The sequence below is a fragment of the Crassostrea angulata genome, chromosome 2 (genome assembly GCF_025612915.1).
Source record: "Crassostrea angulata isolate pt1a10 chromosome 2, ASM2561291v2, whole genome shotgun sequence".
In the NCBI taxonomy this organism is placed as follows: Eukaryota; Metazoa; Mollusca; class Bivalvia; order Ostreida; family Ostreidae; genus Magallana; species Magallana angulata.
This window is the reverse complement of record NC_069112.1, coordinates 6,988,589-7,006,117: the sequence shown is the minus strand read 5'-3', so window position 1 is coordinate 7,006,117 and position 17,529 is coordinate 6,988,589. Positions and strand designations below refer to the sequence as shown.

General features: G+C 32.4%; 2 protein-coding genes across 2 annotated transcripts; both read right to left on the bottom strand.

Moving 5' to 3' along the window:
- Window positions 1-1,255: 1,255 nt before the first annotated feature.
- LOC128174921 (eppin-like) lies at window positions 1,256-5,560 on the bottom strand. Its single transcript, XM_052840344.1, has 6 exons — window positions 5,340-5,560; window positions 4,254-4,398; window positions 3,623-3,697; window positions 2,558-2,731; window positions 1,886-1,919; window positions 1,256-1,659 (listed from the first exon to the last, which is right to left on the bottom strand). Exons 1-6 carry the CDS (start codon window positions 5,376-5,378, stop codon window positions 1,635-1,637), a joined length of 492 nt encoding a protein of 163 aa, XP_052696304.1. The 5' UTR covers window positions 5,379-5,560; the 3' UTR covers window positions 1,256-1,634.
- A 7,547-nt stretch (window positions 5,561-13,107) lies between these two features.
- LOC128174920 (eppin-like) lies at window positions 13,108-17,107 on the bottom strand. Its single transcript, XM_052840343.1, has 6 exons — window positions 16,913-17,107; window positions 15,817-15,970; window positions 15,189-15,263; window positions 14,124-14,297; window positions 13,455-13,488; window positions 13,108-13,232 (listed from the first exon to the last, which is right to left on the bottom strand). Exons 1-6 carry the CDS (start codon window positions 16,949-16,951, stop codon window positions 13,208-13,210), a joined length of 501 nt encoding a protein of 166 aa, XP_052696303.1. The 5' UTR covers window positions 16,952-17,107; the 3' UTR covers window positions 13,108-13,207.
- Between the last annotated feature and the right edge of the window lie 422 nt (window positions 17,108-17,529).

Below are 17,529 nucleotides of genomic sequence, written 5' to 3'. Positions count from 1 at the left end.
ATATTCGAGTTATGCAGTACCTATAGTGCCAGGCATTTTGAAAATTTTACTGAACATACTAAAAAGTCATTACAGAGGTGAAATGAAACAAGTTGTTGTCCTTTTTAAAAGGACTGCAATACGTGGACCATATGCATACGTGAAAGCCTAAAGATTATCACAAATTCCACCGACTCCAGCCCCATGCTTTTAACCACTAAATTTGTACGTTGTATTACGTGTATGTAGAGCCCTGAAGGACTGCAAACGATAGCATTGTCTAGCCGCCTAACTTAAAGTCATTTTTTGAAAATTGTCTAATTAAAAGTAATTTTTTTACAATAATGTAAACATTTATTTATATTTTCATTAGATATAAATGATTTGGTCAAACAAAGAGAGATAACTTTGTATTTTGGGTTAAAATAGTTCATTTCATAATAGAAAATAACTGAAAACGGAAATGATTTTAAAACATCTTTCCCCCCCGTGATACAAAAATTCCTTTTAAGGGGTTTTAATTATTGTTATTTAGCATATTATTACCAAAGGCTTTCTTGTTTCACGGGGGGGGGGGGGGGGGGACATATGTCTACAGACTGAAATACATTCAAAACAAAATTTTTGTTTTGTAAATTTTCGAAAACTAATTAACAGATATGAATTAAAGTGAAATTGTGTTTTAATATATATCGTAAATATGTTATTATTAAGTTTTTCTGCACATATTGGCCGCTTAATAGTATTTTCCTCACGCATAGAGACCGATTTCAATGAATTTTTTTTAGACCCGGCGTTAGCAAAACTTTTGTTTAAAAATAAATTATTTGATTAAAAATTTTATTTTGATATAAATTGATAAGGATTTGATTATACTTTTTAGTAGAAAACTTAGTTTTTTTAAATATCTGACAGAAATTCCGAAATATTTGGATGTGAAATGTAGGCGGGAAACGGGCGTTAGCGTTCGCAGTTCTTTTTATCTCGGAGTTTAAAGGGTTCATACTTCTAAAATCATGATGATCTATATTCATGAAAATTGTATGTATAGTATCATAGATATATAAAAAGTATAGATAAAATATACAAACTTATCAATAAATTTATATATGCACTGATTTGATAGCATAATTTTTAAAATTTAATTGCAAGATAATAGCTCTAATAATATTCCGTCCTTGAGTGTTATACATATTACAATCCACTAACACTACTTGTACTGGATTCCGAAGCTTCACAACGCAGCACTGTTAAAGTTGACGTTGAAAATATCAGCGGATTTAAACAAACATAAAACGATGCATCTATTATTACAAAATATTTGTGTAAATAATATTATCATGATATAAATCAATGCTTCTTTGTATGATATGATTTAGTGATATGTGGTACATGAAAGAGTTGTAAATAATCCATTCATCTAATACCAAATTAATAAAGACAAATCGACAATAAATGAGTTTTTCATTTTTAAAGAAGTAAGATCCACTCCTTAGATATTTTGCCTCACTACATGAAAGCATATGTTTCTGTCATAATATTAAACAAACAGACATCATAATGATTATGTATTTCTTTTGATATTTAATACACCTTGATAGGACATAACTTTAAACAAAAATTATTCCAACGTAATGTCATGTCCTCAATGTGGTTTACCTCCATGCTTTTTTCCTGGATCTGAAATAAACAAAATAAGTCATTACTCATTGTATAAAGATTCCATTGAAGTACGCTACAGATTTAATTAAGTAAATTTAGCTCCTATGAATTCATTTCACTTGGGTTTTTTTTAACTATGCTGAGATGAATTAATCCATACCGGACAACAGAAATAACAACGCTGTTATACCCCCCCCCCCCCCTCCAAAGGAGAAGAGATATACTTTTTTTAATACTTTTGTACCTGCCTGTCCGTAACAGTTTTCTGTCGTGTTTTCCTAAAATAAAAATTACAATGCATGAGTTTTTAATACACTCGTTGTTTATATGAACAATATGGTAAGATTATTTCTGTTTTTTAATTTCTGCAGTAAAAATGGTGGGATTTATAAGAATAAAAAATTCGATGTCAACTTCACTTTAAACTTAGACCCACTCGCATCAGATCGAAGGTATAACTAGTTTCATTTGCTTACTAGTATCTTGTTTAATATTTTGCGATAGTAGCAAATCAAGTTCAATTTAAATCTGGTAAATATAAGAATGTCTTACAGTCCCCTTCCCACACTCCCATTTACTCATCTAACTTTCTTTGTCTATCCTCTTCATAAACCCTAATCTCATTTTACGTATATATACGATAATGTTCCACAAGCTTATGAAATATTATTCAATTATATATATATATATATATATATATATATATATATATATATATATATATATATATATATATATATATATATATATATATATAGGCATGCCTTTTGGTTTACATACTTTTTCTTCTACTATATTCTGTTTAGAACAAAATACTGAAAGCTGTAATTAAGTACTTAATTTGTGTTTATATGTGCTTTGACAGTGATATAAGTAAAAAATATATATATATAAAAAATGTCCTACAACTACTGACTCGTTTTGCAGCGCTGTTCGCATTGTCTTTTTGTCTTATAGTTGTGTCCATTTCCCCCAGATCCACCGTAGTTAAAGGTTTCGCATTGTTTGGTTTGTTCGTTGTACCACCATCTTCGGATTGCTGCTCTACAGAGTCCTACCTCTTTTGGTTCGTAACACGTGTTGGGTTTTCCTGAAACAAATATTATGCAGAAAACATATGAACAAAGGATTCATTTTTATTAAATATATGGATATGAAATTGATAAGTTAAAATGTCAAGAACAATTCTTAAACTTAAATTCTAAAAACATTTTGGTTTCAATATTAATTGCTAATTTAAGTCAAAATGATGTTGATTTGTCTTTATTTTTTTGTGGTAAGAACAAGAATTCATTTTTATTCCTTCAAGATAAAAATCAAAAAAGAAACCTTTATAATCTAGGATCATTAATACTATAACAGAAAACAAGGAATCTATAGTTTTTATTATGTGTGTTTTGTAGGTCGTACGTTATGACATTTTTCTCTTATAAAATGGATTTATATGCTTTAAATTCGTATCTGGTGATACAGAACTCGATTTGACATTCGAAGGATTTGATAAAGTTTCGGTTTAAAAGTATAAATTTAAAGTCTTACTGAAATCAAACATGAACATGTATGTCATCATTAGATTTTATTTAATTTTACATATGTTATACAGATTTTCAGGATTCATTTTTTGTTGCAACATAGTCAATGGTTTAAGCATATTTTTAATCTTATCATACCGAAAATAAACTGAAATGAATATGTAACACATTTGTACCATGTAAGGATTGTATTTAACCATTACATGTAATAGGTGTAAAAATAAGTCCCCACTATTTTTGTGACATGACAAAAAATGAAAAAAGGGCCCAAAGAAATCAAAAATACTTGATTTAATAATAACATTTACCTGGTTTTCTTGGTTTTAGGGCTGATTTGTAGTTCTATAGTTATATCTTATGCCTGGTTAATGGACTGTTGTGTAGTTATTTAGTGATAGCATTTACCTGGTCTATGGGCTGTAGTGTAGCTATTTAGTGATAAAATTTACCTGGTCTGCCTGGTTTAAGGACTGGGTTCACACACCTCCGTCGACACCCACACCCCTGGTCACAGCACTTTTGTCCTAAAATGCATGTTTGCGAGTTTGTAAACTTACCCTACTCTTAATTAAGACTTCTTTATGGTCGTGATCATTTGTAGAATAATTAAATCTGCCTTAAAAGAAGAGCTACATATATAGATATAAAAGTTTTCATATTTTAAAGCTAAACCATCGGAATGTTTCTTTACATAATAAACGGTTATAGATTGAAAAACAGTTTCTAAACATTTAATTAGAAATGATGGTTTAAATGTTGACTACCCAGCCTCTCTAATAAAGAAAAAGATGATGCATGCATGTTTAAAGCAAATCATCTATACGAACGGTGACATACAGTGAGGAAATGTAAATCACCAATTGTTTCTTCGTCAAACGTATCGATTTTCTGATGTCAACAGTTGTAACGTTCAGAAATAAAGTGTTGGAAGTTTACCTTAAAATTGTCGACCAACAGCAGATTATTAATGATCTTTTTTTTTTTTAAATAAGATTTAATTGATGAGAAGTGATAAAGATTAGAAATATTTTGTTTATCTTTTCCTACAACGGAATATATAAACGTCTAAACAGAACTTACCGCCTGGACAGTCACTGTCGACGTTACAGCGGTTTAACTCAGGTCTACAATCGCACGTAGTGATTATTTTAGACGCCGGACACACAAATGGCATTGGTGGTCCTGGAGGAGGAGGAGGAGGAGGAGGTCGTCGAACAGCGCAGGCCTGAAAAAAAATAGTCAATCTTTGTTAACTCCAACTAGATAGAACTGTTTAATAACTTCGAGATATCCCAGTATTCGAGATATCGAGGGTAAAATACTGGCGTCGATATTTATGCCCCGCTTCGAAGAAAGGAGGGCCTTTTGCTTTGCTTTGCTGCTGTCCGTCTGACTGTAATTAAATAAAATTTAGGATGCATATTTATCATAATATCTAGGTCAAATTCGATTTTGGGTACGACCGAGCAATTTTCAACAGAGTTATGCCCCTTGGACTCAGTAAAATTCCACTTATTTGCAGTTTCCGTTCATTTTGTTTGCAGAGGTTGTACGAATTGAAATGAAATTTGGTATACAGATTTATTATGATAACATCTAGGTTTTGCAAAATTGGGGACGATCAAGTATTTTTCGACAGAGTTATGCCCACTTGGACTTAGTTAAATTCCTCTCATTGGCAGTTTCCGTTTATTTTCGAGATTGCACGTATTGAAAATGAAATTTGGTACACAGATTTATCATATTATTATCTAGATTAATTTCGATTTAGGATACATTCGAACAATTTTCGACAAAGTTAGGCCCTTTTGACCTAGAAAACTTTCAATTATTTGCAGTTTTAGTTCATTTTATTCGTGGTTGTTTCCAAGGGATGGGGCATAAGTGTTTCACAAATATCTCTTGTTACAATTATATTCTAGCTTGATAATATTTTTAAACATTTTTTGAACGTATTCCAAGTTTTCACTTAAAATCATTGCATTGAATATAATGAACTCTTAAAAGTCATAATGTAGTTAAACGTTAAACAGAAAGTAAATATCAAAAGTTGCAAACCAGAAAAACCGATATCTAATCCTGGTTTTAAAGTCAATTCAGTTTATTTTAAAATATAAAAACATAATTTATATTTATATTCTAATTTAAAAAAAATCAGTTACTTACGCTGACGATAAAACACAAAACTAATAGTTTTACTCCCATTTTTCAGCTCTTTTCCAACTGTTGTGGAAGTATGGTAAATATCCGCTTATATAAAGGGATTCTACAAATTTCCTTTCAAAAAACCTGTTACATATATAATTTATTAAGTTGACATTTGGTAACAACCCTATCAATTTCAAATAAAACATTCCTAGAAGCGTCAGATTTAGTAGTAGATCAAGGATATATTATAATCTATGGTATCAATATGACGCATGACTTTTGACACACTTGTCCATTAGGGTCATTGCAATATTTACAAACCGTGTTATAAAATGGACTCCGCACTTTACTTGTTGACCTCGTTCTTAAAAACAGGATTTACTGTACCAAAAACCAGAGGCGTTGTTAAAGGATGGCTTACATCAACGCCCCTGATAATGAGATTTGGTTATTCCCCTTCCATGTGGCTGTCATTTATTTAGATATGTTGCTTTGCATTTTTAAACATAGGGGCACTAGAGTTACTGTGAGCAAGCTCACAAGTGATACCCCCGCTAAGGAAAAAATCATAACGCGTGTATTTTTGCTATTATAGAAAATATTGGATGAATCTATTTCACTGACCATTTTCTATAAATAACAACTGCTCTATTTTTTTTAAAACTGTTAATGCTAATAGGAGTAAACAAACCAATTTCTATCCTTTAATTCCATTTTATTTTAAGTTAACTGTTAATGCATGAGGACATTTGCATTCTTCCTTTAACAACCATGACTCAAATCAAATTCGAATCGAACAAAATCCACATGTCAAGCAGCCATTTAATATTTAAACATTTTGAATTATTGTTATACTGAGCCCGATTTTTCGCGAATTTTTTTTTCCGCACATTTTTTTTCCCAAATAAAAATTTCATTGGGGCAGGCCATTTTCAGAGAGACGGGGATGAAAATCTTAAAATAATTTTATGTGGCCTGAGAAGAGCAAGCTTTGTGTCAAATTTTAGCTTCTAATATTTCCATTAATACAAGAAATGACACAGACAAAATTAAGCATTTTCGAAACAATGACCTTGAACTTCCTCCATTGACCTTGGCTCAAGGTCAAGACACACCCTTACGTCATAAGCAATATTTTTGTGAAGTAAGAACATTCAATGCTTCTCCATAAGGAAGATATGGACCGGACACAAATTTTGCATTTTTTCTGCCAGTGACCTTGACCTTGCCCGAATGACCTTGGGTCAAGGTCATGACACACCCTTAGGTCATAAGCAATCTTTGTGTGAAGTAAGAACTTCCAATGTCAATGTTTCTCTATAAGAAAGATATGGACCGGACACGAATTTTGCATTTTTTCTGCCAGTGACCTTGACCGAATGACCTTGGGTCAAGGTCATGACACATCCTTATGTCATAAGCAATCTTTGTGTGAAGTAAGAACTTCCAATGTTTCTCCATAAGAAAGATATGGACCGGACACGATTGCGCAGACAGACGGACGGACGGACAAGGTGCTTTATATATATCCCCCCCCCAAACTTTGTTTGCGGGGGAATAATAAAGGTGTTTGATCTTCTACTACCAACGATCGGGAAGTGAAGGTCTTGTTTCATAAAATTATTTAATTTTACTAATGTCACATATATCATACAATATTGTTTACTGATAAAGATAATACACATGTATATATTACTTGTCACAAAAAATACAACTGCACTCAAAGAAAATGTACCTGTTCGTCATTTTTCACTTTTAAAACTATAGCATTTTTTCAGATTTATTTTGGAGGTTTTGCCTTTGACCTGCTTATAAATCGGGCTACTTTTTTGTAAGAATATCGGCCTACAGATTTATACTAATTTTACGATATTTTTCCCCATCAATATCGCTTTTAAACTTTTAAACTTTTAAAAACATTTTCACTAAGATAAATAACTTTGATTCTTTTAATACAAATGGAATTCTCTAACGGCGTTGTTCTAGAAGAGGAGCTTTGTATGCAGCTCGGATAACAGGATGTCATCATAGAATTCGTCATCGCTATCACTATTGGCAACTTCCTCCGGAACCATGGATTGGAATTCACTATCGGCAGATTAAGAAGGTCCTGACACCAAATCACTGTAAAAAGCGTCCTCCTCGGATTCGACGTTGTTGTTGCTGATTCCGCACTTCTTGAACGAATGGCATATAATATCTGTGGCACTGAGTCCCAGTCTTCTCTTGTATATCCGACGATTACATTGTAGCTGGGCCTTCTCAGATTTTCTCCCGCCGTAATTCCTTCTCTCCGTTGATCATCCATTCGGTCCATAGCTCCCGCATCTTTGTCTTTAATGGCATAGTCAGGGACACGCCCAGTGCCTGTAAAACTAAAGTGAGTGCAACTTTCGGAAATCACCTCCTTCGTCTATTACAGAGTTCTTTTTTACTTTATACCCTAGATGTCCTCGAAACATGTCCCACACAAGTTAACTCTTTCTGTAATCAGGGCGGCGGGAAGGGTCGACCACACTTTACAAAAATCTCCGTTCCCTTTTTATTCACATGTAGTAACACTCCGGCTTGGAGGTTCTTTGTGGGCATAGTCTTCCTTTTAAACACAACAAATGGCTTTAATTTAGTACCGTAGGCCATGCAAATTCACATAATTTCTTTGCCCCTGTTTTTTTTTTACTGACTTTTTACCTTTTATAACGAACTGTCTGGTTCGGTGATAGGTCTAAGAAAATTGGCGTTTCGTCCATGTTTCCGATGGATGGCGGGGGGGGGGGGGGGCATGGAGTCTACATTAATAGGAAACGATGGAAACTCTGTTTTCTTCTCGATGTCGGTTGGAAGCTTTTTGGCGAGGCCATGTCAATTCATGAAGCGGTGGCGTCACCCAGTCAATGTCATGACGGCCTTGGGGGGATAGCCTTGGCTTTTTTCCACTTTCCATAGAGCTTGTACTCTGATGGCAACACCATGTTTCCTGCTGACGCATTTCTGTAATCTTGTTGAACAGGTGTTTCTGAAGGGCCTAAGGTGAGGAGCTCCGTGTCCTTGTTTCGCTAAACTCTGATCAGCTTCTCGTTGACTCCATATTATCTTTATGCAGCAGCATCGCTATGTTGTTCCATATACAACCAAACTTCATGCAATATCAGTTTCAAAACTTCTGCAAATGTGATATGCTCTGTCAAATACTGTGTGTGTTATCTCGGAACATGGAGCCAACGTGCAATATTGGTGCAATAAACTTTATTTCTTCTTCGGGCTTACACGTCTGTGTTGGACATCATAACACTTGTATTAGACTAACACAATTGTAAGTTCAAATACCCATAAAACCACTGTAGAAAAAAATATCCAATCATTATATATAGTCTCTTGATGAGAAAGAAAATGCAATATTGAAACATGCAGTAGCTATGTACGGATTTATCGATTTAAGAAAATACCTGTTTCTAACCAGTAAACACAAGAAGGGGAAAAGATCAAAGAGCAACAGTTGTATTAACAAATTCAGGAAATATACCATGTTTTTTCATCTGAACAGGTAGAAAACACGCTAAACATCGCTAAGTTACTCGATGAAAATATATAATGTATTAAGAGATTAACACATATCAAATATTGCAAAGCATAAACATATACTGACTAAAATCGTATGTGTTCAAATAGTGTGTTTGCTGTTTTAAAAAATGTATTATAAAAACATCTGCATCCCTTATGCACTCTTAACTATTTACCACTTCAGAAGCACATTGATCCTTTATCAAGAAAAGCCACTTAATTATCTAAACAATATTTTTGACATTTTTTTTTAAATTTTTCTAAAATCGCACAATTCATTTGCTGTACAGAACTGCATAAATTGATTTCAATATACCGATGCCTCTTAGCAATGAAAGCTGTGCTGGTTTTGACTTGAATGACAAATACCATGTCATTTTTTATTGATCAATTATTTTCATTATAACAATTAAATTGATGATATCAATAACGAATTACCTAAATTAAATATTAATAAAATAAAATATTTAAATATTGCGGTCCATCCATTTTGTTTAAAATTGAACATGGAAAAATAAGACGATAGGTTGTTTAAAATGTTAGAATGTTTTATGACTTTGGTAAGAATCATGATTTAAATATTTTATCAATATCAAACATTAAACTCTTTAAAAAATTATGTCTTACTATGTTTTGTAAACTTGTTAATAGAAATTGTCATCTTTTAGGTTACAAAACCGATTCCCAGAAGTGGAGTATAGAAAATATAAAACAAACTGCAGGAATATAAGTTTCCAGATGACCGATAACAGTTTTTCATTTCTCATTATGTCATTTGCAGATTGCCGTTAGGTTGGTAACAATTGTGTTAAATATATCTTTTAAATGTCGTTCTCAGATATAAATCTGATTAAACTGTGGAAAGAGAAAGATAGCTCCTGCAGGAAGTTGCGGTTTTTCATTTATTAAAATGCTTTTACTTTTGAAATGGTGTTTTGGAATAAATATGAAAACACTCTCACCATGTGGCCACATTGGCCCGCTCTAGGCCCATAGCCAATGAATTTTACGAATTCGGTAATTTATTAGGACTTCATGGACATCAATACCATGTTTTATATAGCAGAAGAGAAGATTTTTTAAAGATTTAATATATTTTTACTATCTGGTCGAATTGGTCCCACCATAGGGCCACGAGTGTCAAAATTTAGATAGAGGTGATCAAGATCAGACCGAAAACGTAAACGAGGAGGTCAAACTGATGACTATACCCATGGTGCCAGGCATTCACTAAACTCATAGCTATACCCTTAGTTCCAGGCATTCATTAACTTATAGCTATACCCATAGTGTCAGGCTTTCACTTAACTCATAGCTATACCCTTAATATCTTGCATTCACTAAACTCAAAGTTCTACACATAGTGCTAGGCATTCACTAAACTTACAGCTATATCCATTGTGCCAGGCATTCACTATCTCATAGCTTTATCCAGGTTGCATGGCATTCACTAAACTCATAGCTTTATTGATAGTGCCAGGCATTTACTAAACTTACAGCTATACCCATGATATCAGGCATTCACTAAACTCATAGCTATACTCACAGTGCCAGGCTTTCACTAAATAGCTATACCCATAGTACCAGGCATTCACTAAACTCATAGCTGTTCCCATAGTGTCAGGCATTCACTTAACTCATAGCTTTACCCATAGTACCAAGCATTCACTAAACTCATTGCTATACCCATAGTACCAGGCATTAATTAACTCATAGCTATACCCATATTGCCAGGCATTCACTAAACTCATAGCTATACCCATAGTGTTAGGCATTCACTAAACTTACAGCTATACCGATAGTGTCAGGCATTCAGTGTCAGGCATTCACTTAACTCATAGTTATACCCATAGTGCCAAGCATTCACTAAACTCTTAGCTATACCCATGGTGCCAGGCATTCACTAAACTTACAGCAATACCCATAATATCAGGCATTCACTAAACTCATAGCTATACCCATAGTACCAGGCATCCACTAAAATCATAGCTATACCCATAGTACCAGGCATCCACTTAACTCATAGCTATACCCATATTGCCAGGCATTCACTAAACTCATAGCTTTACTCATAGTGCCAGGCATTCACTTAACTCTTAGCTATACCCATAGAGTCAGGCAACTCTAAACTTACAGCTATACCAATAGTGTCAGGCATTCACTTAACTTACAGCTATACAGCAAAACTCGTTTATAACGAATTCAAGGGACCATAGAAAAAACTTCGTTATAGCCGTAATTCGCAATACGTTTATAACGAATTCGTAAAAAATATTATAGCGAATTCGTTATAAAATGATAAAGGGTTTTTCAGGCTAACAGTTTTCTAAACTATCGTAAGTTATAAAATTAGTATTACCTTCATTTACAAAAAATGTCAATATAACCATTTCATTTCAATTTTTAAAAAAATTCCGTATACTTTTTGAATTTGAGTATTTTATATATGCATCTTAAAATTGCATGTTTCTTCAATGAAATTTGAAATGGAAAAAATTCGTTATAAAAATGATAAAATACGTTAAAATTTTGCCAGCGGGGGTCTCAAAAGTACTTCGTTATAGCCGTAAATTCGTTATAGCCGTGTTCGTAATATGCATCAATTTTCTATAGGTTTATATAAGAAATTTGCCGGGACATGAAAAATAATTCGTTATAGCCGTAAATTCGCTAAATCCGTGTTCGTTATATTCGAGTTTTGCAGTACCTATAGTGCCAGGCATTTTGAAAATTTTACTGAACATACTAAAAAGTCATTACAGAGGTGAAATGAAACAAGTTGTTGTCCTTTTTAAAAGGACTGCAATACGTGGACCATATGCATACGTGAAAGCCTAAAGATTATCACAAATTCCACCGACTCCAGCCCCATGCTTTTAACCACTAAATTTGTACGTTGTATTACGTGTATGTAGAGCCCTGAAGGACTGCAAACGATAGCATTGTCTAGCCGCCTAACTTAAAGTCATTTTTTGAAAATTGTCTAATTAAAGTTAATTTTTTTACAATAATGTAAACATTTATTTATATTTTCATTAGATATAAATGATTTGGTCAAACAAAGAGAGATAACTTTGTATTTTGGGTTAAAATAGTTCATTTCATAATAGAAAATAACTGAAAACGGAAATGATTTTAAAACATCTTTCCCCCCCGTGATACAAAAATTCCTTTTAAGGGGTTTTAATTATTGTTATTTAGCATATTATTACCAAAGGCTTTCTTGTTTCACAGGGGGGGGGGGGGGGGGGGGAACATATGTCTACAGACTGAAATACATTCAAAACAAAATTTTTGTTTTGTAAATTTTCGAAAACTAATTAACAGATATGAATTAAAGTGAAATTGTGTTTTAATATATATCGTAAATATGTTATTATTAAGTTTTTCTGCACATATTGGCCGCTTAATAGTATTTTCCTCACGCATAGAGACCGATTTCAATGAATTTTTTTTAGACCCGGCGTTAGCAAAACTTTTGTTTAAAAATAAATTATTTGATTAAAAATTTTATTTTGATATAAATTGATAAGGATTTGATTATACTTTTTAGTAGAAAACTTAGTTTTTTTAAATATCTGACAGAAATTCCGAAATATTTGGATGTGAAATGTAGGCGGGAAACGGGCGTTAGCGTTCGCAGTTCCTTTTATCTCGGAGTTTAAAGGGTTCATACTTCTAAAATCATGATGATCTATATTCATGAAAATTGTATGTATAGTATCATAGATATATAAAAAGTGTAGATAAAATATACAAACTTATCAATAAATTTATATATGCACTGATTTGATAGCATAATTTTTAAAATTTAATTGCAAGATAATAGCTCTAATAATATTCCGTCCTTGAGTGTTATACATATTACAATCCACTAACACTACTTGTACTGGATTCCGAAGCTTCACAACGCAGCACTGTTAAAGTTGACGTTGAAAATATCAGCGGATTTAAACAAACATAAAACGATGCATCTATTATTACAAAATATTTGTGTAAATAATATTATCATGATATAAATCAATGCTTCTTTGTATGATATGATTTAGTGATATGTGGTACATGAAAGAGTTGTAAATAATCCATTCATCTAATACCAAATTAATGAAGACAAATCGACAATAAATGAGTTTTTCATTTTTAAAGAAGTAAGATCCACTCCTTAGATATTTTGCCTCACTACATGAAAGCATATGTTTCTGTCATAATATTAAACAAACAGACATCATAATGATTATGTATTTCTTTTGATATTTAATACACCTTGATAGGACATAACTTTAAACAAAAATTATTCCAACGTAATGTCATGTCCTCAATGTGGTTTACCTCCATGCTTTTTTCCTGGATCTGAAATAAACAAAATAAGTCATTACTCATTGTATAAAGATTCCATTGAAGTACGCTACAGATTTAATTAAGTAAATTTAGCTCCTATGAATTCATTTCACTTGGTTTTTTTTTAACTATGCTGAGATGAATTAATCCATACCGGACAACAGAAATAACAACGCTGTTATACCCCCCCCCCTCCAAAGGAGAAGAGATATACTTTTTTTAATACTTTTGTACCTGCCTGTCCGTAACAGTTTTCTGTCGTGTTTTCCTAAAATAAAAATTACAATGCATGAGTTTTTAATACACTCGTTGTTTATATGAACAATATGGTAAGATTATTTCTGTTTTTTAATTTCTGCAGTAAAAATGGTGGGATTTATAAGAATAAAAAATTCGATGTCAACTTCACTTTAAACTTCGACCCACTCGCATCAGATCGAAGGTATAACTAGTTTCATTTGCTTACTAGTATCTTGTTTAATATTTTGCGATAGTAGCAAATCAAGTTCAATTTAAATCTGGTAAATTTAGAATGTCTTACAGTCCCCTTCCCACACTCCCATTTACTCATCTAACTTTCTTTGTCTATCCTCTTCATAAACCCTAATCTCATTTTACGTATATATACGATAATGTTCCACAAGCTTATGAAATATTATTCAATTATATATATATATATATATATATATATATATATATATATATATATATATATATATATATATATATATATATATATATATAGGCATGCCTTTTGGTTTACATACTTTTTCTTCTACTATATTCTGTTTAGAACAAAATACTGAAAGCTGTAATTAAGTACTTAATTTGTGTTTATATGTGCTTTGACAGTGATATAAGTAAAAAATATATATATATAAAAAATGTCCTACAACTACTGACTCGTTTTGCAGCGCTGTTCGCATTGTCTTTTTGTCTTATAGTTGTTTCCATTTCCCCCAGATCCACCGTAGTTAAAGGTTTCGCATTGTTTGGTTTGTTCGTTGTACCACCATCTTCGGATTGCTGCTCTACAGAGTCCTACCTCTTTTGGTTCGTAACACGTGTTGGGTTTTCCTGAAACAAATATTATGCAGAAAACATATGAACAAAGGATTCATTTTTATTAAATATATGGATATGAAATTGATAAGTTATAATGTCAAGAACAATTCTTAAACTTAAATTCTAAAAACATTTTGGTTTCAATATTAATTGCTAATTTAAGTCAAAATGATGTTGATTTGTCTTTATTTTTTTGTGGTAAGAACAAGAATTCATTTTTATTCCTTCAAGATAAAAATCAAAAAAGAAACCTATATAATCTAGGATCATTAATAAAATAACAGAAAACAAGGAATCTATAGTTTTTATTATGTGTGTTTTGTAGGTCGTACGTTATGACATTTTTCTCTTATAAAATGGATTTATATGCTTTAAATTCGTATCTGGTGATACAGAACTCGATTTGACATTCGAAGGATTTGATAAAGTTTCGGTTTAAAAGTATAAATTTAAAGTCTTACTGAAATCAAACATCAACATGTATGTCATCATTAGATTTTATTTAATTTTACATATGTTATACAGATTTTCAGGATTCATTTTTTGTTGCAACATAGTCAATGGTTTAAGCATATTTTTAATCTTATCATACCGAAAATAAACTGAAATGAATATGTAACACATTTGTACCATGTAAGGATTGTATTTAACCATTACATGTAATAGGTGTAAAAATAAGTCCCCACTATTTTTGTGACATGACAAAAAATGAAAAAAGGGCCCAAAGAAATCAAAAATACTTGATTTAATAATAACATTTACCTGGTTTTCTTGGTTTTAGGGCTGATTTGTAGTTCTATAGTTATATCGTATGCCTGGTTAATGGACTGTTGTGTAGTTATTTAGTGATAGCATTTACCTGGTCTATGGGCTGTAGTGTAGCTATTTAGTGATAAAATTTACCTGGTCTGCCTGGTTTAAGGACTGGGTTCACACACCTCCGTCGACACCCACACCCCTGGTCACAGCACTTTTGTCCTAAAATGCATGTTTGCGAGTTTGTAAACTTACCCTACTCTTAATTAAGACTTCTTTATGGTCGTGATCATTTGTAGAATAATTAAATCTGCCTTAAAAGAAGAGCTACATATATAGATATAAAAGTTTTCATATTTTAAAGCTAAACCATCGGAATGTTTCTTTACATAATAAACGGTTATAGATTGAAAAACAGTTTCTAAACATTTAATTAGAAATGATGGTTTAAATGTTGACTACCCAGCCTCTCTAATAAAGAAAAAGATGATGCATGCATGTTTAAAGCAAATCATCTATACGAACGGTGACATACAGTGAGGAAATGTAAATCACCAATTGTTTCTTCGTCAAACGTATCGATTTTCTGATGTCAACAGTTGTAACGTTCAGAAATAAAGTGTTGGAAGTTTACCTTAAAATTGTCGACCAACAGCAGATTATTAATGATCTTTTTTTTTAAATAAGATTTAATTGATGAGAAGTGATAAAGATTAGAAATATTTTGTTTATCTTTTCCTACAACGGAATATATAAACGTCTAAACAGAACTTACCGCCTGGACAGTCACTGTCGACGTTACAGCGGTTTAACTCAGGTCTACAATCGCACGTAGTGATTATTTTAGACGCCGGACACACAAATGGCATTGGTGGTCCTGGAGGAGGAGGAGGAGGAGGAGGAGGAGGAGGTCGTCGAACAGCGCAGGCCTGAAAAAAAAATAGTCAATCTTTGTTAACTCCAACTAGATAGAACTGTTTAATAACTTCGAGATATCCCAGTATTCGAGATATCGAGGGTAAAATACTGGCGTCGATATTTATGCCCCGCTTCGAAGAAAGGAGGGCCTTTTGCTTTGCTTTGCTGCTGTCCGTCTGACTGTAATTAAATAAAATTTAGGATGCATATTTATCATAATATCTAGGTCAAATTCGATTTTGGGTACGACCGAGCAATTTTCAACAGAGTTATGCCCCTTGGACTCAGTAAAATTCCACTTATTTGCAGTTTCCGTTCATTTTGTTTGCAGAGGTTGTACGAATTGAAATGAAATTTGGTATACAGATTTATTATGATAACATCTAGGTTTTGCAAAATTGGGGACGATCAAGTATTTTTCGACAGAGTTATGCCCACTTGGACTTAGTTAAATTCCTCTCATTGGCAGTTTCCGTTTATTTTCGAGATTGCACGTATTAAAAATGAAATTTGGTACACAGATTTATCATATTATTATCTAGATTAATTTCGATTTAGGATACATTCGAACAATTTTCGACAAAGTTAGGCCCTTTTGACCTAGAAAACTTTCAATTATTTGCAGTTTTAGTTCATTTTATTCGTGGTTATTTCCAAGGGATGGGGCATAAGTGTTTCACAAATATCTCTTGTTACAATTATATTCTAGCTTGATAATATTTTTAAACATTTTTTGAACGTATTCCAAGTTTTCACTTAAAATCATTGCATTGAATATAATGAACTCTTAAAAGTCATAATGTAGTTAAACGTTAAACAGAAAGTAAATATCAAAAGTTGCAAACCAGAAAAACCGATATCTAATCCTGGTTTTAAAGTCAATTCAGTTTATTTTAAAATATAAAAACATAATTTATATTTATATTCTAATTTAAAAAAAATCAGTTACTTACGCTGACGATAAAACACAAAACTAATAGTTTTACTCCCATTTTTCAGCTCTTTTCCAACTGTTGTGGAAGTATGGTAAATATCCGCTTATATAAAGGGATTCTACAAATTTCCTTTCAAAAAACCTGTTACATATATAATTTATTAAGTTGACATTTGGTAACAACCCTATCAATTTCAAATAAAACATTCCTAGAAGCGTCAGATTTAGTAGTAGATCAAGGATATATTATAATCTATGGTATCAATATGACGCATGACTTTTGACACACTTGTCCATTAGGGTCATTGCAATATTTACAAACCGTGTTATAAAATGGACTCCGCACTTTACTTGTTGACCTCGTTCTTAAAAACAGGATTTACTGTACCAAAAACCAGAGGCGTTGTTAAAGGATGGCTTACATCAACGCCCCTGATAATGAGATTTGGTTATTCCCCTTCCATGTGGCTGTCATTTATTTAGATATGTTGCTTTGCATTTTTAAACATAGGGGCACTAGAGTTACTGTGAGCAAGCTCACAAGTGATACCCCCGCTAAGGAAAAAATCATAACGCGTGTATTTTTGCTATTATAGAAAATATTGGATGAATCTATTTCACTGACCATTTTCTATA